This window comes from Mercenaria mercenaria, chromosome 9 (genome assembly GCF_021730395.1).
Source record: "Mercenaria mercenaria strain notata chromosome 9, MADL_Memer_1, whole genome shotgun sequence".
Taxonomy (NCBI): Eukaryota; Metazoa; Mollusca; class Bivalvia; order Venerida; family Veneridae; genus Mercenaria; species Mercenaria mercenaria.
In genome coordinates this window covers 76,053,321-76,076,124 of record NC_069369.1, presented here as the reverse complement: position 1 = coordinate 76,076,124, position 22,804 = coordinate 76,053,321, and the positions used below count along the sequence as shown (strand labels likewise).

Genomic DNA, 22,804 nt, shown 5'->3' with positions numbered 1-22,804 from the left:
GGTCAGTAGGTCTAAAAATAGAAAAACCTTGTGACCTCTCTAGAGGCCATATTTCTCAATGGATCTTCATGAAAATTGGTCAGAATGTTCACCTTGATGATATCTAGGTCAAGTTCGAAACTGGGTCACGTGGGGTCAAAAACTAGGTCAGTAGATCTAAAAATAGAAAACCTTGTGACCTCTCTAGAGGCCATATTTTTCATGAGATCTTCATGAAAATTGGTCAGAATGTTTACCTTGATGATATCTAGGTCAAGTTCGAAACTGGGTCACGTGGGGTCAAAAACTAGGTCAGTAGGTCTAAAAATAGAAAAACCTTGTGACCTCTCTAGAGGCCATATTTCTCAATGGATCTTCATGAAAATTGGTCAGAATGTTCACCTTGATGATATCTAGGTCAAGTTTGAAACTGGGTCACGTGCGGTCAAAAACTAGGTCAGTAGGTCTGAAAATAGAAAAACTTTGTGACCTCTCTAGAGGCCATATTTTTCATAGGATCTTTATGAAAATTGGTCAGAATGTTCACCTTGATGATATCTAGGTAAGATTCGAAACTTGGTCACGTGCGGTCAATAACTAGGTCAGTAGATCTAAAAATAGAAAAACCTTGTGACCGCTCTAGAGGCCATATTTTTCAAGAGATCTTGATGAAGATTGGTCAGAATGTTCATCTTGATGATATCTAGGTCAAATTCAAAACTGGGTCACGTGCGGTCAAAAACTAGGTCAGTAGGTCTAAAAATAGAAAATTCTTGTTATGTCTCTAGAGGCCATATTTCTCACTGGATCTTCATGAAAGTTGGTGCGAATGTTCAGCTTGATGATATCTAGGTCAAGTTCATAACTGGGACATGTGCGGTCAAAAACTAGGTCAGTAGGTCGAAAAATAGAAAAACCTTGTGACCTCTCTAGAGGCCATATTTTTCACGAGATCTTCATGAAAAATAGTGAGAATGTTCACCTTGATGATATTTAGGTCAAGTTTAAAAGTGGGTCACGTGCCTTCAAAAACTAGGTCATTAGGTCAAATAATAGAAAAACCTTGTGACCTCTCTAGATGTCATATTTTTCAATGGATCTTCATGAAAATTGGTCAGAATTTTTTATCTTGATGATATCTAGGTCACATATGCTCAAAAACTAGGTCACTTTGTCAAATAATAGAAATAACGACGTCATACTCAGTTCAACACTGGGTCATGTGGGGATAGGTGAGCGATTCAGGACCATCATGGTCCTCTTGTTTCATACTTTTTTGACAGCGTAACAAAATTTCATACAGATATATTGAACTTATGTCCAAGTATCCAGTGATCTGTGATTGCCAACAGTGGATTGTGGAACATGACTCGCTCATGATCACAAAGCATGGTAGATTGAAAAATGTGTTACGGATAAGTGACCAGGTATCTGTGCATGTTATGATCCACTCATCTGTAATTTTGCCTGCCATTGTTTGTTATGTACTTAGCTATTAAATTTTCGCCAGGGTTCATACAGAATTCTGCTACTCAATTTCCATGATCTTCAGTGATATTCCATGATACGGTAAAGTATCGCTTTTACATGACATTAAGGCAAATTATTGCATATAACTAAATATTAAATAGATTCACCACGATACAATCTTTAAGCAGAACTTAACATTTTGTGATATTTCTAACCAAGAAAACTTGCAAGACAAAAATAATGAATGCAATCATAAAACAAACAGTAGATCTATGTAATTATTAAACAGACAGGAATAATGCTTCTTTTTTATTTGAATTCATTGCAAGCTTCTTCTAGTGCAAATCTGAATACATTTTCAATAAATGTCATTATACATTCATCATATTACTGAACATACCGTTGATACTCGTGTAAAATGCGCAGATTTATGATCCCTGGGACCACCCCTGAGTCGTGAGTGCGTAGTATTCACGGGTATAGATCTAAATGAACTTCCAACTTCAAAATAAGTTTCAGATTTCAGATTTTCGCCATTTCGGTAAAGGGAAACTACTCTCAGCGCTAACTGTCTATGCTAAAATTTAAGATTGCCGTTACATACCGTAAAAGATAGTGTTTTGTTTTCTTTAATAATTTTAATTTCATATAAATCTAATATTATTTTGATGAAAGAAATATAAAAAATCATAGATATTATGATACTAATTAAAGATCGAGTATTATCTCCAACCGAGATCAAATTGTGAACAACAAAACTGACACGAGGTGTCAAGCTGTTAATTACTGGCCATTTAATAAACAGCAGACTGTGTTCTAAATTATATTTTCTCTGCCTTTTTATTCTGTTTTCCAGTTTGCAGATCTCTCTAATTGTTGTTTTTGCGCTTCAGTCGGTCTGACATCGTTTCTTAATCATTTTAATTACCGTTGCTCAGCATACATGCTTCGGGCAAATACACCGCACATGTGTGAAGTTGCCGAGTGTCATATCTGCATATCGAGTGACAGTTTTTTCAGGACGTCTCCTATTTTGACAAATGTTTGGCGGGTAATTCAAAGGGGCGGTGCTGAAAGGGCAGAAGGGCGCTGAAGAAAGAAAAAAGGGCGGCGATTCGGACAGAAGGGTGGCATTATTATTGCACTAGTCTTTATAGCCGCTAAATGGTCTGTCGTAATGAAAACGCAAAATATAGTGTTCGCGAACGTTTCTAGGGTTACAGTACTTTGTACAGTCAAGCTTAAAATGGAAAGAAGGAGATGGACAACTATTTGATGCAAAAAACATCTCTGCATGAGTAGAGGTAGAGAATAAATGCAACATTTTTGTCAATTTATCTGGAATCTCTTGTTTCTAGGGGCCACACATCTGTTATGTACAATAGCCAGCCAATGTCATATATTCCAACAAAATTTCTTACACCTTCATTACTGTAATCAACAAAATGTGCGTAATGTTTATACAATGTATCAACAAACCTTCTATGGAGCTGAGAACATATCCCTGTTTATTTGGAAAACATCGTATGCATCGAGTCTGGTATTTCAGACTTGACTCTCGTCGTTGCTGGACATATCCCATGTTTCTCAGGTCCCAGACAAGCACTCTTCGTCCGGCTGTCCCCACCACTAAACGATCTCCACACACTGACATAGTATAAACCTGTTGTAGGTAAATAAACACTCAGTACGGTCAGTTTATTACACACACAAGAGCTGTCCATGAGGTAATGTGCTTGACCATTCAACAATTTTAAGTCTAATTTGACCAATGTCTGAACAATTCCTTACCATGATGCAAGCACTGATAAGAAATCCAGAATTTCTGACTGTAACAACTAGAACTGTCACAGGAGTGACTTATACCCCCACCATATGGTCTTGTCACAGAAGAATGGCAACCATCAACCATAAGAAATTTTAACAAGAGGGTCATGATGACCCTGGATCGCTCACCTGAGTAATATGAGCTACATGTTTCAAATGTCAAACTGATGATAAAATATTAAGAAAGTCAGTAGGTCACATTCATGGTCAATGAAATTCAGTTTTACGATTTGTGTGCAAAACTGTGTATGTCATCAAAATTTCAAGGCTGTATCTTAAACAAGAGCTGTCTGATGACAGCGCGCTCGACTATTTGAAGAATTGATTAAAGAATGGGGTCAAAATATTTCCACAGATATTCAGACAAAAGAAATAAATAGATCAGACAAACAATGTTCCTGTATTTCTTTGATTTCGATAAGTCTTGCACTAAATGGCAATGTATGAACCAATTTTAAAGTCCAAAAAGGGCCGTAATTCAGTCAAAATAGTTATGTACTCTTGCCTACAGATGGAAATCATAATGATAAACAAGTGTTCAAGGTTTAAAAGCCATATGTCAAATAATTTTGACAAAACGTGGACTTGTATGAAAACAGAACCAATTTCAAAGTCCAAAAAGGGCCATAATTCAGCCAAAATAGATGACAGAGTTATGTACTCTTTCCTACAGATAGAAACTATTATACTGAACAAGTGATAAAAGTTTCAAAGCCATATGTCAAACACTTTACAAAAAATATGAACTGGTATGGAAAACTTAATCAAGATTTATAAGTCAAAAGGGGCCATAATTCAGCCAAAATCCTTGATGGAGTTATGTACTCTTGCCTATAACTGGACATGGTGATGGTAAACATGTGTTGAAAGTTTCAAAGCTTTATCTCAAAAGACTTTGTCAAAATATGAACTGGTACGAAATATTAACCGAGATTTCTAAGTCAAAAAGGGCCAGAATTCAGCCAAAATCCTTGATGGAGTTATGTGCTCTTGCCTATAACTGGATATGGTGATGATAAACAAGTGTTGAAAGTTTCAAAGCTTTATCTCAAAAGACTTTGTCAAAATACGAACTGGTACGAAAAACTTAACCAAGATTTCTAAGTCAAAAGGGGCCATAATTCAGCCAAAATCCTTGACGGAGTTATGTGCTCTTGCCTATAACTGGCCATGGTGATGGTAAAAAAAGTGTTGAAAGTTTCAAAGCTTTATCTTAGAAGACTTTGTCAAAATATGAACTGGTACGAAAAACTTAACCATGATTTCTAAGTCAAAAGGGGCCATAATTCAGCCAAAATCCTTGATGGAGTTATGTGCTCTTGCCTATAACTGGACATGGTGATGGCAAACAAGAGTTGAAAGTTTCAAAGCTTTATCTCAAAAGACTTTGTCAAAATGTGGACTGGTACGAAAAACTTAACCAAGGTGTGACGCCGACGCCGACGTGAGTAGGATAGCTCTACTTATTCTTCGAATAGTCGAGCTAAAAACAAGAAAGTAGGTCAGTAGGTCAAGGTCACAGTCAAGTGACATCATATTACTTGGGGTCATCAGGTAATTATAATTAAATAGTCTTGGAAATAGGATCAGATGATTTTTTAAGTATTTTTCCTATATAACTCACATAATAACTAAGTGACCCCACGGCGGGGCCTCTTTTAACCCCAAGGGCATAATTTGAAAAATTTTGGTAGAGGACTACTAGACAATGCATCATACCAAATATCAAAAGCCTAGGTCGTATGGTTTCTGACAAGAAGATTTTTAAAGCTTTTCCCTATATAAGTCTATATAAAACTTAGGACCCCCAGGGCAGGGCCTCTTTTCACCCAAGGGGTACAATTTGAACAATTTTGGTTGAGGACCATAAGACAATGCTACAAACCAAATATCAAAGGTCTAAGTGTTGTGGTTTCAGACAAGAAGATTTTTAAAAAAAAATTTTCTATATAAGTCTATGTAAAACTTGTGATCCCCGGGGCAGGGCCATTTGACCCTAGGGGGATAATTTGAACAATCTTGGTAGAGGACCACTAGATGATGCTATATACCAATATCAAAGCCCTAGGCCATGAGGTTTTGTACAAGAAGATTTTCAAAGTTTTCCCTATATAAGTCTATATAAACCATGTGACCCCTGGGGCGGGGCCATATTTGACCCTAGGGGGATTATTTGAACAATTTTGGTAGAGGACCATTAGATAATGCTACACACCAGATATCAAAGTCCTAGGCCTTGTGGTTTTGGACAAGAAGATTTTTAAAGTTTTTCCTTTCGGTTGCCATGGCAACCAGAGTTCTCCATGGAATTCAATTCTTTGAACAATTTTGAAAGGGGGCCACCCAAGGATCATTCCTGTGAAGTTTGGTGTAATTCTGCCCAGTGGTCAAGAAGAAGTCTTAGATTTTTTTTGGGAATGTTGACGGACGGATGCCGGACGACGGACATTGAGCGGTCACAAAAGCTCACCATGAGCCTTTGGCTCAGGTGAGCTAAAAATACTTAGAATAATATAAAACGTAAAAAAAACGAACTTAATACTTAAAACAAAATTTTACTCGTCTTTGAAGTACTTCATCCTGGGCTTCCTCGGCACTTAAGTAATACTAGTATATGTGCCCAGGATGTGTGTGTGTGTGTGTGTGTGTGTGTTCGGGTTTAACGTCTTTCTCAACAATTTTTCAGTCATATGAACGACGGTGTCTACTTGTAGCAGTGAGCACAATGCCCAACTTTATAGTGCTGCCTCACTGGAATATCATGCTGTAGACACATGACATGATACCCAACCCAGTCACATTATACTGACACCGGGCTGACCAGTCCTAGTACTATCCTCTTAATGCTGAGCACCATGCAAGGAAGCTACTAGTACCATTTTTAATGTCTTTGGTATGACTCGGCCAGGGATCGAACCCACGACCTCCCGCACTCGAAGCGGACGCTCTACCACTAGGCTACCGAGGCGGTTGCCCAGGATGAGGGATGAGGTAAATATAAAAAATCTCTAAGAGATACACTAAAAATGAATACAAACAAGAGCTGTCGGATGACAGCGCGCTCGACTATTCGAAGAATTGATTGAAGAATGGGGTCAAAATATTTCCATAGATTTTCAGACTAAACAAAAAAATGGATTAAACAAAAAATGTTCTTGTATTGGTGGATTTCAATTAGTCTTGCACTAAATGGCAATGTGTGACCATGATGGCAAATATGTTAAGTTATATGTTACGCAAAACATGGACTTATATGAAAAATTTAACTAATTTCCAAGTCCAAAAAGGGCCATAATTCAGTCAAAATAGTTGACAGAGTTATGTACTCTTGCCTACAGATGGAAATCATGTTGATAAACTAGTGTTAAAAGTTTCAAATAGTTTTGACAAAACGCTGACTTGTAAGAAAAACTGAACAAATTTCAAAGTCCAAAAAGGGCCATAATTCAGTCAAAATAGTTGTCAGAGTTATGTACTCTTGCCTACAGATGGAATCATAATGATAAACAAGTGTTTAAAGTTTAAAAGCCATATGTCAAATAGTCTTAACAAAACATGGACATATACAAAACAGAACCAAAGTTCAAAAAGGGCCATAATTCAGCTAAAAAAGATGAGAGAGTTACATACTCTTGCCTATTGATAGAGACTATTATACTGAACAAGATATAAAAGTTTCAAAGCCATATGTCAAACACTTTACACAAAATATAAACTGGTACGAAAAACTTAACCAAGATTTCTAAGTCAAAAGGGGCCATAATTCAGTCAAAATGCTTGATGGAGTTATGTACTCTTGCCTACAACTGGACATTGTGATGGTAAACAAGTGTTGAAAGTTTCAAAGCTTTATCTCAAAAGACTTTGTCAAAATGTGGACTGGTACGAAAAACTTAACCAAGATTTCTATGTCAAAAAGGGGCCATAATTCAACCAAAATGCTTGATGGAGTTATGTACTCTTGCCTACAACTTGACATGGTGATGGTAAACAAGTGTTGAAAGTTTCAAAGCTTTATCTCAAAAGACTTTGTCAAAATATGAACTGGTACGAAAAACTTAACCAAGATTTCTAAGTCAAAAGGGGCCATAATTCAGTCAAAATGCTTGAAAGAGTTATGTACTCTTGCCTATAACTGGACATGGTGATGGTAAACAAGTGTTGAAAGTTTCAAAGCTTTATCTCAAAAGACTTTGTCAAAATGTGGACTGGTACGAAAAACTTAACCAGGGTGTGACGCCGACGCCGACGCCGTGGTGAGTAGGATAGCTCTACTTATTCTTCGAATAGTCGAGCTAAAAAGTGTCTTACCGACACATGTTAACACAGAAAAATGTTTTTACTTTTTACACAGGACTAATAATAAACAAGAGGACCATGATGGTCCTGAATCGCTCACCTATCTCCACATGACCCAGTGTTCAACTGAGTATGACATCGTTATTTCTATTATTTGACATAGTGACCTAGTTTTTGAGCACATGTGACCTAGATATCATCAAGATAAAAAATTCTGACCAATTTTCATGAAGATCCATTGAAAAATATGGCCTCTAGAGAGGTCACAAGGTTTTTCTATTATTTGACCTAATGACCTAGTTTTTGAAGGCACGTGACCCACTTTTAAACTTGACCTAGATATCATCAAGGTGAACATTCTCACCAATTTTCATGAAGATCTCGTGAAAAATATGGCCTCTAGAGAGGTCACAAGGTTTTTCTATTTTTCGACCTACTGACCTAGTTTTTGACCGCACATGACCCAGTTATGAACCTGACCTAGATATCATCAAGCTGAACATTCTCACCAATTTTCATGAAGATCCATTGATAAATATGGCCTCTAGAGAGGTCACAAGGTTTTTTCTATTTTTAGACCTACTGACCTAGTTTTTGACCCCACGTGACCCAGTTTCGAATCTGACTTAGATATCATCAAGATGAACATTCTGACCAATATTCATGAAGATCTCATGAAAAATATGGTCTCTAGAGAGGTCACAAGGTTTTTCTATTTTTAGATCTACTGACCTAGTTTTTAACCCCACGTGACCCAGTTTCGAACTTGACCTAGATATCTTCAAGGTAAACATTCTGACCAATTTTCATGAAGATCCATTGAAAAATATCGCCTCTAGAGAGGTCACAAGGTTTTCCTATTTTTAGACCTACTGACCTAGTTTTTGACCGCACATGACCCAGTTTCGAACTTGACCTAGATATCATCAAGGTAAACATTCTGACCAATTTTCATGAAGATCCATTGAGAAATATGGCCACTAGAGAGGTCACAAGGTTTTTCTATTTTTAGATCTACTGACCTAGTTTTTGACCCCACATGACCCAGTTTCGAACTTGACCTAGATATCATCAAGGTGAACATTCTGACCAATATTCATGAAGATCTCATGAAAAAATATGGCCTCTAGAGAGGTCACAAGGTTTTTCTATTTTTAGATCTACTGACCTAGTTTTTAACCCCACGTGACCCAGTTTCGCACTTGACCTAGATATCATCAAGATGAACGTTCTGACCAATTTTCATGAAGATGCATTGAGAAATATGGCCTCTAGAGAGGTCACAAGGTTTTTCTATTTTTAGACCTAATGACCTAGTTTTTGACCCTACGTGACCCAGTTTCGAACTTGACCTAGATATCATCAAGATAAACATTCTGACCAATATTCATGAAGATCTCATGAAAAATATGGCCTCTAGAGAGGTCACAAGGTTTTTCTATTTTTAGACCTATGACCTAGTTTTTGACCCCACGTGACCCAGTTTCGAACTTGACCTAGATATCATCAAGGTGAACATTCTGACCAATTTTCATGAAGATCTTGTGAAATATATGGCCTCTAGAGAGGTCACAAGGTTTTTCTATTTTTAGACCTACTGACCTAGTTTTTGACGGCACGTGACCCAGTTTCGAACTTGACCTAGATATCATCAAGATGAACATTCTGACCAACTTTCATAAAGATCCCATGAAAAATGTGACCTCTAGAGTGGTCACAAGCAAAAGTTTACGGACGCACGGACGGACGACGGACACCGCGCGATCACAAAAGCTCACCTTGTCACTTTGTGACAGGTGAGCTAAAAAGTTAGAAAAATACCTAACATATTGAAAAATCTAAGAATAGAATTTCTAAAAATAGATAAATTCTTGGAATTTAAGGGGAAGTAACTCAGTACAAAAGTTAAAAACAAGAGGGTCATGATGACCCTGGATCACTCACCTGAGTAATATGAGCTACATGTTTCAAATGTCAAAATGATGATAAAATATTAAGAAAGTCAGTAGGTCTCATTTATGGTCAATGAAATTCAGTTTAACGATTTGTGTGCAAAACTGTGTATGTCATCAAAATTTCAAGGCTGTATCTTAAAAAACAAGAAAGTAGGTCAGTAGGTCAAGGTCACAGTCAAGTAACATCATATTACTTGGGGTCATCAGGTAATTATAATTAAACAGTCTTGGAAATAGGATCAGATGATTTTTTAAGTATATAACTCATATAATACTGTAAATCACTTTATATCCGCGTGATCTTTATTTTCGCGAATTCCCGTACCTTGAATTATTTCGCGGATTCATGAATACGCGACGGGAAGGTCAGAAATTTAAATTCGCAAACTAGGGTTCGTTGTCTTACATTAGCGAAATTCCAATTCCGGAAGTCGTGAATGCATTAATATCCATTCTTCCGTACCTACCGAATTTATGCACACCAAAGACTCGTTACATACATGGTCCGTAACGTTACGCACACAAATTGCTTTTGTTTGACTGAAATTGACTGAAAAGTGCCTTTTATCCTTTATTCAATTTACGGGCATTATTCTTATTACATTTAATAGCTGATAAAATGTTCAAACTTGTTATAGTCATTTCATAACAAGAGGACCATGATGGTCCTGAATCGCTCACCTCTTCCCACATGACCCAGTTTTGAGTATCACGTAGTTTTTTCTATTATTTGACATAGTGACCTAGTTTTTGAGCTCATGTGACCCAGTTTTGAACTTGACCTAGATATTAGCAAGATAAAAATTCTGACCAATTTTCATATTATATGGTCTCTAGAGAGGTCATAAGGTTTTTCTATTATTTGACCTACTGACCTAGTTTTCGAAGGTACGTGACCCTGTTTTGAATTTTATCTAGATATCATCAAGGTGAACATTCTCACTAATTTTCATGAAGATCTCATGAAAAATATGGCCTCTAGAGAGGTCACAAGGTTTTTCTATTTTTATACCTACTGGCCTAGTTTTTGAAGGCACGTGACCCAGTTTCGAACTTGACCTAGATATCATCAAGATGAACATTCAGACCAACTTTCATACAGATCCCTGAAAAATATGGCCTTTAGAGAGGTAACAAGGTTTTTCTATTATTTGACCTACTGACCTAGTTTTTGACGGCACGTGACCCAGTTTCGAACTTGACCTAGATATCATCAAGGTGAACGTTCTGACCAATTTTCATGAAGATCTTGTGAAATATATGGCCTCTAGAGAGGTCAAAAGGTTTTTCTATTTTTAGACCTACTGACCTAGTTTTTGAAGGCACGTGACCCAGTTTCGAACTTGATTTAGATATCATCAATGTGAACATTCTGACCAATTTTCATGAAGATCTTGTGAAATATATGGCCTCTAGAGAGGTCACAAGGTTTTTCTATTTTTAGACCTACTGACCTAGTTTTTGAAGGCATGTGACCCAGTTTCGAACTTGACCTAGATATCATCAAGGTGAACACTCTGACCAACTTTCATAAAGATCCCATGAAAAATGTGACCTCTAGAGTGGTCACAAGCAAATGTTTACGGACGGACGACGGACACCGCGCGATCACAAAAGCTCACCTTGTGACAGGTGATCTAAAAAAGTGTAACAATGGTGTGATAAATTGTCATCTAATCCCTATTGTTATCTAAACAAAATGTGTAAAAAAGTCAGGTTTGTCGAGAAGATAAAGGATGATACTGATCATCCACTCAGGCAACACGCGCTCTGCTTGTTTGATACTTACAAAGTGCATTAAGGAGATGCTCTCTGTAACACTTTAAAAAGACCCAATGTTATCATGTTATATGTATCCCTGCTAGCAATAAAGTTGCGTTTTTAGGGCCGGTATTCGGCCCCATTCCCCAACCTGAAAAGTATATATTTTTCCCCACCTTGTGAAAATTTTCCCCAAGCAAAAAAAAAATCGATTTCAAACATTTTTGCCCGTTTTTTACGTCCCGCAATAATTTTTTCATGTGCCGACTTTTAAACCTTTCTATGACGTCACTGATCAATATCGCAAGGCGCTATTAAGGTTTATGAATAGAAAACAAGCGTCAGTTCGGCATCGCTAGGCGCTTATTATTTTTTATAGTAAATCAAACGTTTCGTTGTCATACAAAACAATGTCTCATAATTCCCGCTGTTACGTGAAAAAAATAAATAAATCGGTAGCAAAAGGAACAAAACGCATAGATCTTTTGTTTAAGCAAGGAGCACTGTCAGATTCAAATGAAAAATCCGACGACAACACTGAATCAACACTTGTTCATGTCGTTTCTTCGACTGGCAGTGAATCTCGGCCTCCGGTTAACTTGACTGAGTCCCCTACGGCCAAGAAACCAGGGGTTGAAGCTTGTTCTAGTACTAGTAAACCTTGCTGGAACAAGGACCTTGTGAACACTGACATTGATGCCATTATAGACATTTTTAAACTCAAGAGAAGAGACATTGCTCTTTAAAATTGTTGACTTGAGTAAAATAAATTGTTAAACTAACAGTGCTTACTTTGGTTTCTATTGATTATTCATGAAATTAAGTTGCTAATATTCTTCATTGTCACATTTCATTTTCCCCAAACCAAGGGTTTCGCGATGTAAATTTCCCCCCTCAAAGGGTCCCGGTACCTTTCCCCAAATTCTCAAAAAAAGGGCTGAAATCCAAACTCTAGACCTTAGTGTTAATTCTGTCTTTTAAGCAGTATATTTTACATGGAATGTAGTTTCCAGGATTTTTTTGATACTTATTCATAATAATTATATTGAATTAAAGTTCATTCAATAAACATCGTGTACAGGCGGCTAGTATTAATTGCTGAACTTGACCTATTTTGGATATGTCTGTATGTTATGAAAGAAAATTTACGCGGGCTAATGAATTCGCGATGCACCCAATTCGCGAAATAATAGCGAAAATTAAAACACCGCGAATAATACCTGATTTACAGTAACTAAGTGACCCCAGGGCAGGGCCCCTTTTAACCCCAGGGGCATAATTTGAACAATTTTGGTAGAGGACTATTAGACAATTCATCATACCAAATATCAAAAGCCTAGGTCGTATGGTTTCAGACAAGAAGATTTTTAAAACTTGGGACACCCAGGGCAGGGCCTCTTTTCACCCAAGGGGTACAATTTGAACAATTTTGGTTGAGGACCATAAGACAATGCTACAAACCAAATATCATAGGTCTAAGTGTTGTGGTTTCAGACAAGAAGATTTTTAAACTTTTTTTCCTATATAAGTCTATGTAAAACTTGGGACCCCTGGGGCGGGGCCATATTTGACCCTAGGGGAATAATTTGAACAATCCTGGTAGAGGACCACTAGATGATGCTAAATACCAAATATCAAAGCCCTAGGCCATGTGGTTTTGTACAAGAAGATTTTCAAAGTTTTCCCTATATAAGTCTATATAAACCATGTGACCCCTGGGGCGGGGCCATATTTGACCCTAGGGGGATAATTTGAACAATTTTGGTAGAGGACCACTAGATGATGCTACACACCAGATATCAAAGCCCTAGTCCTGTGGTTTTGGACAAGAAGATTTTTAAAGTTTTTCTTTTTGGTTGCCATGGCAACCAGAGTTCTGCATGGAATTTAATTCTTTGAATAATTTTGAAAGGGGGCCACCCAAGGATCATTCCTGTGAAGTTTGGTGTAATTCTGCCCAGTGGTTTTCAAGAAGAAGACTTTTTTTAGAAATTGTTGACGGACGATGCACGACTGACGATGGACGACGGACATCAAGCGGTCACAATAGCTCATTTTGTCACTTTGTGACAGGTGAGCTAAAAAGGTAACTTCCCTTTGGCTCTAAGCCAATCAGAATGATATATAGTGAAAATGCATCAAAATTAGCCTTAAATTCTAAGTTAAAGGGGGCATAATTCATGAAAAATTGGTGTCAGAGTTATGCATCTTGTGTCACATGATGTGGGTGATGAGGTGGAACATCTATTTTAAGTTTGAATCAATTCCATTCAGTAATAACTGAGATATAGTGAAAATACATCAAAATTTACCTTAAATTCTAAGTAAAAGGGGGCATAATTCATGAAAAGTTGGTGTCAGAGTTATGCACCTTGTGTCACAAGATGGGGGTGATAAGGTGGAACATCTATTTTAAGTCTGAATCAAATCCATTTAGTAATAACTGAGATATAGTGAAAATAATCAAAATTAACCTTAAATTCTAAATAAAAGGGGGCATAATTCATGAAAAATTGGTGTCAGAGTTATGCACCTTGTGTCACATGATGTGGGTGATACATCTATTTTAAGTTTGAATCAAATCCATTTAGTAGTAACTAGGGACGGGAACGAATATTTGAAAATCGGTCGAATATTCGAATATGAAAATCAAATTCGAATATTCGTAAATTATTGTATTTTTTTTTTCAAAATAAATATCATTGATTTTGGGCAACATGAGCATGTTAATTCTACAGAATAAAACCATGTCATGTTTGTTTATCGCGTATCAAAAAATGTCCAATTAACAAGAAAATAGCAATGCATAATTGGCAGGGGCCATCGTTACGGATTAACAGTTTGCAACAGGCATCAATGTGCCAGATGCATGTCAAAAGATGTCCAATTAACAAGAAAATTGCAATGCATAATTACCTGGGGTCATCGCTACGGATTAACAGTTTGTATTAGGCGTAAATGTGATATCTTTTTATCTTTCGTTCATTTTTATTGGCGCCTGTTTTATGTAACAAGTTGTAGAATTTTTTTTTCGAAAACAATACCAAACTTGTAGATATTGTCGACCTTTTCACAATATTTTGTACGACGTTTCAGACCATCCGCAGAATCGGTTTTCATCCGCCATCGGCCGTATTCGAATTAAATTTTGAAGTACTTTATTATAAAATCAAGAAATAACATATGATTGAATCATAAGTTCATGTTGAAGGAGGTTTAAATCTGCCTTACTTGCTTTTTACACAATGATTTTTACACGCCGATTGAAAATTTTCAAAATGGCGGCGGTAATACAACAGCGCGTCACGTGTTTAAATGGGACGACCTGCTATTTTTAGATAAAATTGCGACGGTCTAAATTATAATCGTTTTGATTTTTTGTATCATTTTGAAGCTAAAACACTGAATTAGTTAAATCTGTTCATGATTATACTGACAGAATTGTGAAATAAAACGCTAGGATCGGCGGGTTTTGCTAGGTAGGATTGGGTTACCCGAAACAAACATTTTTTGGCCTTATTACGTACAATGATCCACGCTTTAAACAAATGAATATGTTGTGTATATGCCAATCACTTAATAAGAATTTAAAGCTTCCATTAAAACAAACCGAATGTTCGAATATATTCAATTATGGCAAACCGAATATTCGAATATTGATTTCAGTATTCGTTCCCATCCCTAGTAGTAACTGAGATAATAGATTTCGCAACGTGACTGGACAAAACTGACTCCTATATAGGCCCCCCACCAAACATGTTTGGTGGGGGTATAAATATATATTGTTGTGTTGAGTTTTAGTTGTTTCTTTTATTTTCTGGTCCTTTGTATCATGGAGTCCATTCAATATCTATATAATAGAATTCTGCTTAAGACGGTGCTAGGGGGCGTGAGACAAGTTGCATTTTCCATTAGCCCTCATGAACTGACACAATCAAACTGTGTCTGCTATTATTTTGCTTGTTTGTATTCCAAAGGATCTTTTTACAGATTTTTTTAAATAACATAAACGTAAATAAAACCATATGGTGACTTTCTGTCTTTGATGGTGGAGAATTATCACAGATCCCTCTCCTGACATTATTTTCGGCACATTCTGGTACCTGGGTAGAACCAGTGACCTCCCACAAGTCAGCTGTATGACTTCCTCATGTGACAGTCTGAGCAGGGATGGAACCCATAGACTTGAAAGGCATATGATTCAAAGACAGCTGTCACAGAGGCCTTAAAACTTACTATGAGCCGAGTTATTTCTCTTTACAAAAGTTGTCAAATAAGCACCAATGTTGGTGTTAACCAAGTCTGGCTACCGTCTAGATAATCTCTTTAATTTTTAAGAAAAATATTTGTCTTAGTTTCTACTCTTTCATTTTTTCTATCTCAGCACAATTCCATCCCGACTCTAATTATCTTTGTTTTGACATTATACAAAGGTTAAACAACTTCAGGAGTTATCTCCTATGAAAAGAACAAAGTGTCTAAAAAAGACAAGTGTAAAACCTTATCTGGTTGAGAAAATGTTCCAGCACTGCATGGTGTTCTAGGATCCCAGAGTTTAACAGAGGAATCCCAACTGCCTGTTATAACCACATTGACATCTGGACAATATTCTACACAACGAATCGGGGCATCATGTGTACCAACATTTGTGCCTGCAAAAAATATATACATTTAATTGATATTGACATAAAATGTCTATGTGTTACTATTACAAGTCATGTACAAGCTATTCATATATCTGTTATATCCAACTCCCACAAATACCGTAATGGTTGATGGCTTTAGGCGCAAGAGTTCTCCAGTAATTGAAACTATTTCAAATTTCAAGGTCAATGTCATCTTGACCACTAACCTCACCTTGACCACTGACTTACTGACCTCCAAAACAATTTTGATCATCTAATGACCAATCACCAAATGAAATTTGTCAGTCCTAGACTCCTAGACTGAGGCATTCTCAGGGCAAACATCCTATGAAGCTTGAATACTGTAGAACTGCATGCTGTAGCATTCTCCTATTATTATTCAGTAACTGTTCACATTCAGAGACACTGTCACCTTGTCCTTTGACAAGCAACCCTAATGTAATTATGTACATACCTGTGTAAGTGTTAAACTCATACACTCTGACAAGAGTTCAAATTTCAGCTTGCACACTCGTAAAAAATACAGGTAAAAATTTCAAACTGCAAGTAATGAGATTTTATGAACTAGCAAATTGTAGGCATTTCTGTGGATCTATTTTTTTTTTAAATGCTTGGGGTTATTAACAGAGGTTTTCACTACTTGCCTTGTGAGCATGTCTATTAAAAGGCAGCCAAGTGCAGACAGCAATACTGTTTACATGGGTAGGGCCAGTGGTCTAGTGGTAACAAGCTTGACTGTCAATCCAGAGGTCTTGGGTTCGAATCGCGGTCCAGGCACTGGAAATTACTGAGATTAGTGTCTCCCACCTAACTAAGAGGCCTGAACTGGTTGAAGGTTCTTCCCAGGAAAGACAGCTTTGTGTGTATCAGTGCTATACCTCGTGCACATTAAAGTACAGACTGTCTATTAGCAGAGCTAGGCTAAGGTAGCCAGATAGGCCTGTATCTAAAAAGCATTTCTTTCTTTCTGTTCTGGGGGCTTTATCTCACTCCGTCTCTCTGGTCAGATCACTCTGTGTCTGTACTAGTAGAGAATGAATTTCGCACAATGTGGCTGCGTTTGCTATATGTTAAGTGCCTTTGAACGTGTTTATCATGAAAAGGGTGCTATTTAAATCTAGTATAATACATAAATCTGGTACAATAATAATAATTTACCACATGTATTAGGTCTTTATTAAATATAACAAGAACCAACTAATTTTGACTGCACAAATACAAGTTTCTACACCGTCAGTATTCTACTTTGATTACATGTATCTAGACTGTGAATTATGCATTGCAGGTACAAAATGTAAGTTCTTATTTTTTTCATTTAGCAAAAAGAAAAATGTGTAAAAAAACCCCCAAAAAACCCCAAAAAACAAAAAAAAATCCAAGTAGGACTAACATGAAAAAGCATTTGTATGTGGTAACAACCCAACTCTTTTTCTAATTTTTCCCCCTATATAATTACAGGGCTCTCGCGAGTGGGCGACTTGAGCGAAATAGGCGCTTTGGAACTTCAAACTTCGCTCAAAACTAACCTCAAAGCGAAATGCAAGTCGCCCGATTTTCTTTGATATCCGCATTCGCTAATTACCGCCACCCGGACTGTTGACAATTTGCACGGTGTCAAAACGAGTGTTGAATACACAGAGACACACGCCAAAAGCATAATTTAAGCTCCGCCTACTTCAGGTACTTGTGAGATTTTCCCGAGAAGTGTGAAAGGGAATCAAATTATCCGATACACAAGAGGCGATTGTGTTTAGCCAATTAGCGCCGCGGTTACGTCTTTGACACTTTGGGTTTAATTGTCAACATGTTCGAGAGCACCAAAAAAATGTTTTTATAAAGAAATTGCTGATTATCCATGCGATTAATTGGAATATTGTACACAATTATTTGTTATCTATGGTAAAAGAATGACACGTATGTTGTATTACCTACGTTAAATTGATTTCCATCGATGAATTTATTTAAATATGTATTTCTAGATTACACAGTTTACTTTCAGTTTTATACGAGCCAGATATTGCTACAGAGGTGGTGACTCGGTGTTAACAGGGTCATTTTGAGTGACCCCTTTCTCATCCATCAGATGTTCGTCAAAATCCCGAGAACTGCGGTAGACCTCTGGTATGGGAGAATGGAGTGACCCTGGTGTTAATAAATACTTCATACAGATATCATCAAAAATCGGCGGGTTAGATTAACAGCATCGGCTTGAATTTTGAAAACGACTTTTTTTCAGAATTTTATAATGAAACAATAACCACTGTATGGGAAATGACCTAACTAAGAAAATGAATGGTCACTTCAATGTTTTTTATTTAGAAACAAGAAAATTACAGCCGTCTTTCGTAGCACTCAACAGCATTGCGGTAGGAAAAGTCTTCCCACTTCTCTCTGAAGTCTCCCCACTTCTCCCTAAATCAGCTGGAGAAGTGACTTCTCCCAAAAAATTGGACCTAGCTAGACCCCTGTAATTATATGCCAAAAAAAATTCCCTACCTGCCTATCCGCACAAAATACTTTGGGTCACATTACCGCAAATAAACAATACTTTAATTACAGCCTAGAAAATTGCAAAATTCAAATTTCTTCACCTGCAGTATCACTCCGGGAGAACTACGTTCCAACGTAAGTCATGTCTCAACGATATCATGTGACATATCTCAACGACTTCTGGTTACAGTATCGCTCAGTATGACACGGCTTATATTATTTTCATATATAGCAATTACTTTTATGATATTTACTTATGTCGTGACTTGAACATGTATTCAGATTCTAAAAGTAATCGCATAAATTTATCAAAACATTTAAATTTTAAAAACAGTTGTCTGTTATTTAGAAAATAGAAGCATTTTGCTATTTTCCAGAATAAAACAAATATACTACATTTTTCAACAGCAATACTTACTGACAGTCAATGATCGATTAAAGGCAATGCCAGTTATAATCTTAGAAATATATTACTGCAACTGCTTTATCATAAACAGGCAATATTTATTTAATATGATGTTCCTCATTCTAACCGATGATGTTACTAACTCTAAACGCGACATAGGTAAGCGTTACTGACACTCATCGAAGTCATGCAGCTAAACATTATTTATATTCGAGTGAAATGTACCAGCAAGTCTGTGACTGAAAATCAGATTTTGTTCAAAGTATGTACATATGTACTACAGTGTAACTTCCGAAAACCGAACGACCTCCGGACCAGCCTAAAAGTTCGGTTTTTTGAAGTTTCCGGAATTCAGAAGTTTGGAAGTCTGTAGGCAAAGTGGACATGGTGCACAAAGAGTTATGTGTTCCTACTTTTAGGATGAAGGAGATTATTATCTTTTTTTAATTTTACAATTTCACATAAAGAAATTAATTAATTAATTAATAATCAATTACAAACATTAAGGATAATAAATACATAAATAACAAGTATAAAAAGAAACAACATAACTTTAGTAATAGCATTTATGCAAACATTTTCCACTTACATTTTACCATCTTTGGAGTCCTGAGTTGTCAACATTAAATTTTTATTAATGTTGATAATGCATAGTTAAATCGATGTAACTAAATCATTTAAAACACCTATCTTTCTTTCATTCAAACATTAAGATAGGTTTTAACACGTAAGATATTTAATTCTTCATGTTTTCATAAATTGAATACAAATGAAAATAAACGCTAATTACTTCCTTACTTTTGCATCAGATGATCATTGTGATTATATAGCGTGTCAAAATAAACACGTGCCGCTAACAGATAAACAAAAGAAGATGTTGACACATTTTTTTTGGATTATCAGGTGACACTTTTAATCCAGCAAAAATTTTGCTGTTCGGTTTTCGGAAGTCAATCTTAGTGTTAAAATATAAACGGTGCTTCAAAAATCGTCCGGTTTTCAGAATTCGGGAGTTCCGGTTTTCAGAAGTTAAAAATATATAGAAATAAGAACAGAAAAAAATGGGACTTTGAATTTCGTGCGGTTTTCAAAGGTTTCCGGTTTTCAGAAGGTCCAGTTTTCGGAAGTTACACTGTAGTATTTTTCTTATCCGTTTCTTTTATTATCATTTGACGGTTTCCCCAAGATATCTTACTAGCAATATGTACGGGGTAGCGTGGAGTTGACTTATACTATTGCATGCACACACCTTAATTATTATTAAGTCTGTAAAAAGATTCTTTTGAAGCACAGGACGCAACTAAGAAACCTGAAGTAAGCATGTAATCGTAGGTTATTAGATTTGTATCTAGGTATATGCACGCGTTCTGCAGCGGAAATAGAGAAATATTGCGCGACTTTATGAAGAATGAATGCTTATTTATCGATGCAAATCTAAAAATCTTTTTATAATTACTACGTGTATTATTCATTATATCAATGATAAAAAAATTGTTCTTTAACCCAAGTGGAACTGAAAATGTCCTAGTTAAAGGATTTAAAAACATGACGATATCCATGAAACTGACGTCACAACTGACGAAACGCATCCGAAATAAAACTAAAACGTCAATATTTATAGGTTATTGACTTGGTATGTGGATATAATGCACTTGTTCTGCAGCAGTAATATTGCGCGACTTTAGGAGCAATATTATCCGCGAAAGAACGAGTGCATATATCCACATACACAGTTGATAACGTTTTTATTACATACCTACTATCAAGTAATTACTTTATGTCTAAATTTTCTTTCTGGTACGAAAAACAGGAGAAATACGAGAAGAATTTCTCCGAAAATCTAATAAACAAATCAAGCTGACGCGCATTCATATTTTCCGCAAGTTGAAACGTCAAATAGATGTCGCAACGTGCGCGTGGACGTCATGGACATCACGCGATTCTTTCCATTTAAACGTTTAGAAAACACTACTCTCCGACATGAAAGCTTTGTCCGCAATATGTACAGTTTAATATATAGGAGAGTGGTGCCTTTGAGTAATAATGGCCCTGCCAAGGTGATAATAGCCCGAGGGCTATTATTTTCTTTTATGGCCATTATCACTAAAAGACACCGTTCTACCATCTATTTACCTGTTTATCACACGTGTACCTATAATCGTGTAAGAAAAGTTTAAAGTGCATTTTTCATTTGTTCAAGCATATACTGGGGTTTTTCAATTTCTATACCATTTGGATAAGAGGCTAAATGTTGTATAAAATCAAATGCCTTGATAGTTGTACTTTCTTACATAAAGCATAATTTAGGGTTGAAAAGAAAATCATTTCATGAAGAATTGCTACGAAGTTAATATACGACTGGGTTGTGCTTTCTTGCCATAATGGCACGTCTAGTGTTATAATCGCCCAAGGGCTTTATTCCGAGGACCATTATGAAACTAGGTGTGCCATTGCGGCTAGAAGGCACAGCCAGCCGTTTATTGACTTTTTATCATATACGTTCACTTCATATTTATTTTGGTATTTTCATTTTATATATTTTCCAAACACCTCAAAGAATTATTTGTTTTGCTTTTTTATCAACAATGCCATCAATATTTGACAGTCGATCTGATTCAGCGACCTTTCAATCGCCATAAATAATGTTGCTTCATGACGTCAACATCAAAACGCGCTGACGTTCTGGTTACCCGGGGCCGTTATGGTTATGGCGCCAGAGGCGTACTGCGCCATTATGGATACATAAACAGAAGCCGTAATGACCGTTTTAAACGGCTTTTTGTTACTATTTATAGTAACGTATATAATAAGGAAAAATATTGCAAGATCGCAGTCCAATGAAACACAATTGAAATAATTTTAGATACGTAATAAGGAAAAATACACCGGACTGGCCTTTCCGTCGACTTTACCAATGCCTGCAAAACCCAAAACCCAAAAAGTCTGGCACCCCATGCGATGGCTCTCGTGCTGGTTATGACAACTTGTGCTGCTTTGATATTATATGGTATTGTATATGTGAACTTAGACAATATCATGTACCTTGAGACCTTCTCATCGTCCTATTTACATGTAGTATTTTTGTCGGTCTGAAATACGTTATTTTACGGAAAGAACATACCGTAACGCTTTAAACGATAAAACTAAAGTGGAACTTTGTTATTGTGCTTCACTTGAATGTAATGACGTCACTTCGGCTTACGGACGTTCATTTCCCGCGCTGTGGGTGCATGCTCTGCCATAAGAATGAGTACTGCAAATGAAGTGTTTCTAATTGCTTTTAAATTTCTGTTGTTATTTGTAAAATACGGCATGCAACAAAAATGATCTGTCAGAATGAAACGCTAATTTTTATACGAAATGCAAAAAAAAAAAATCAGTTATGTGTTTACGAACTCAACAGAAATATCCGTCCTGAGGGCACTTGCGCCTTGTATGGTTACGAGTTATGACGTCTCAGGTTCCTAATACATTTGCACGGCGTAATAATAATTATTATATGCGGACAAAATGAGCAATACGTCTGCACATGGTGTCGAAAACATTTGTTACGAAATAGCTAATTTATGTGGAAAGTTCTTGAAGTAATGCTTTACGATCCTGATTATCTATACAGTATTGATTACCGGCGTACGCATGTACGTACTATCTAATAAGTGTAATTTTCTACAAGTTCAAATGGTAATTATGATACTGAGACTTTGCAACACTGTATGTGAGACGTTGTCACATAATGTATGTTATCGTTGCGGCCTTGCAACATTTATGTAGCTTACATAAGTGTATTTGTAACTAGTTCGTTGTATCTTGCAAAATGCTGCAAATAGCTAATATATCTTCTACAAATCAAACTTATCTTTTCAGTTTTGAAAACGTATAATATATGCTTAATTACACATAATAAGTGAATCAACAAGGTCATTCGAAGCGATACCGTAGCTTCATCGTTGAGGTATGTCACATGATATCGA

General features: G+C 36.5%; 1 protein-coding gene across 3 annotated transcripts in view; it reads right to left on the bottom strand.

The window, feature by feature from the left end:
* Positions 1 to 22,804, bottom strand: part of LOC123547500 (mitotic checkpoint protein BUB3-like) — a 49,542-nt gene that overhangs the window by 7,392 nt on the left and 19,346 nt on the right. For all 3 annotated transcript variants that reach the window (XM_053551747.1, XM_053551748.1, XM_045334657.2), the window contains exons 4-5: positions 15,792 to 15,943; positions 2,929 to 3,112 (exon numbers count right to left, since the gene is read on the bottom strand). In XM_053551747.1, coding sequence (XP_053407722.1) covers positions 2,929 to 3,112; positions 15,792 to 15,943 — 336 coding nt within the window. The remainder of the gene's footprint in view (positions 1 to 2,928; positions 3,113 to 15,791; positions 15,944 to 22,804) is intronic.